General features: G+C 45.4%; 1 protein-coding gene across 1 annotated transcript; it reads left to right on the plus strand.

Moving 5' to 3' along the window:
- Window positions 1–152: 152 nt before the first annotated feature.
- EMH_0064880 (uncharacterized protein) lies at window positions 153–671 on the plus strand (the record flags this gene model as incomplete). The annotated part of the gene is made up of 1 exon (XM_013498313.1): window positions 153–671. The coding sequence occupies one exon, from the start codon at window positions 153–155 to the stop codon at window positions 669–671; it is 519 nt and encodes a 172-aa protein (XP_013353767.1).
- Window positions 672–1,765: the final 1,094 nt, after the last annotated feature.

The following is a 1,765-nucleotide window of genomic DNA, read 5'->3' on the forward strand; positions in this document are numbered from 1 at the left end:
CAGCAGCAGCAGCAGCAGCAGCAGCAGCAGCAGCAGAAATGTTAATACTGATAAACTCTTAATATACACATAAATACCTCTCTTGCTGCTGCACACACAACCAACACAAACTCCAAACGCAGAAGACACCGGGGTAGCAGCAGCAGCAGCAGATGCTGCTGCTGCTGCTGCTGCAGCAGCTGCTTTTGCGGCAGCAGCAGCAACAGCAGCAGCAGCAGCAACGGCAGAGGGGTCAAGAGTCGTTTGCAGCAGCAGTTGTAGCAGCAGCAGTAACTGCTGCAGCGGCAGCTGCCGAGGGAGCAGAGTCATTGATAGCAGCAGCAACAGCAGCAACAGCAGCAACAGCAGCAGAAGCAGCAGCTACTGCAGCAGCAGCAACAGCAGCAGCAGCAGCTACTGCACCAGCAACAGCAGCAGAAGCAGCAGCTGCTGCACCAGCAACAGCAGCAGAAGCAGCAGCTGCTGCAACAACAACAGCAGCAACAGCTTCTGCAGCAGCAACAGCAGCAGCACCAGCTACTGCAGCAGCAACAGCAGCAGCAGAATTTGCTGCTGCTGCAGCAGCAGCAGCAGCAGCAGCAGCAGCAGAGGCATCAATCCAGCCAATTAAACTTCTTCAAGACAAAAGATATTTTAATTTTTACTTTTTATTTTACATCGCTTTAGTTTGAGGTGTACAGACACCTCAGCACTCTCCACCCCAGCATACATCCGCCGCCTTTTTGTGTTTATATTCTGCTGCTCTCCTCTATGGGGCAGCAGCAGCAACAGCAGCAGCTGCTGCAGCAGCAACAGCAGCAGCTGCTGCAGCAGCAACAGCATAACCTGCAGCAGCAGAATTTGCTGCAGCAGGATCTGCAGCAACTGCAGCAGCTGCTGCTGTAACAGCAGCAGCTGCAGGAGCAGCAGATGCAGCAGCAACTGCAGTAACAACTGCAGCAGCATAAGCTGCAGCAGCAGCACCTGCTGCAGCAGGATATGCAGCAGAAGCACCTGCTGCAGCAGCACCTGCTGCAGCAGCACCTGCTGCAGCATCCGGAGCGCCAGTTGCAGCAGCAGTAGCAGCAACTGCAGCAGCAGTTACAACAACTGCAGCAGCAGGTGCAGCAGCTGCAGCAACTGCAGCAGCAACTGCAGCAGCAGCAGAAGCAGCAGCAGCAACGTAAGCATTTGGCTAGAGAGTGTTGTATTTGCTGCAGCAAACAAAAATTTATTTAATTTTCGTTGCTTTAGTGGAGACAACAAAATGCTCTGCATGCATGCATGCATTCTTGCATGCATTTTAAATAAAATAAAATAAAATAAAAATCAATAAAATAAAAATAAATAAAATAATTTTTGTTTTGGTGTTCTATGCTGCTGGTAGCAAACTCAGTTGAGTGTATTATAAAAATAAAAAATATTATTTAAAGTAAAAAATAAAAAACCCTAAACCCTAAACCCTAAATCATAATTTTTCTATTTATTTCTCGTTTCAGTACTTTGGGGGGATAGGGGTTTGGGATTTAGGGTTTAGGGTTTACGGCTTTGGGGAGATGGTGGGGGTTTAGGGTTTAGGGTTTAGGGTTTAGGGCTAAACCCTAAACCCTTAAAAACGAGAAATATTAACTACAGCAAAATATTCGCTTAAAGAAATAAACCCCAATAAAAACAAATAACAAACGACAGACAACAAAAAAAATATAATAAACGGAATCATATATATATACATATATATATATATATATATATATATATATATATATATATATATATATATATATAT

This window comes from Eimeria mitis, genomic scaffold, assembly GCF_000499745.2.
Source record: "Eimeria mitis Houghton genomic scaffold, Emh_scaff3329, whole genome shotgun sequence".
NCBI lineage: Eukaryota > Apicomplexa > Conoidasida > Eucoccidiorida > Eimeriidae > Eimeria > Eimeria mitis.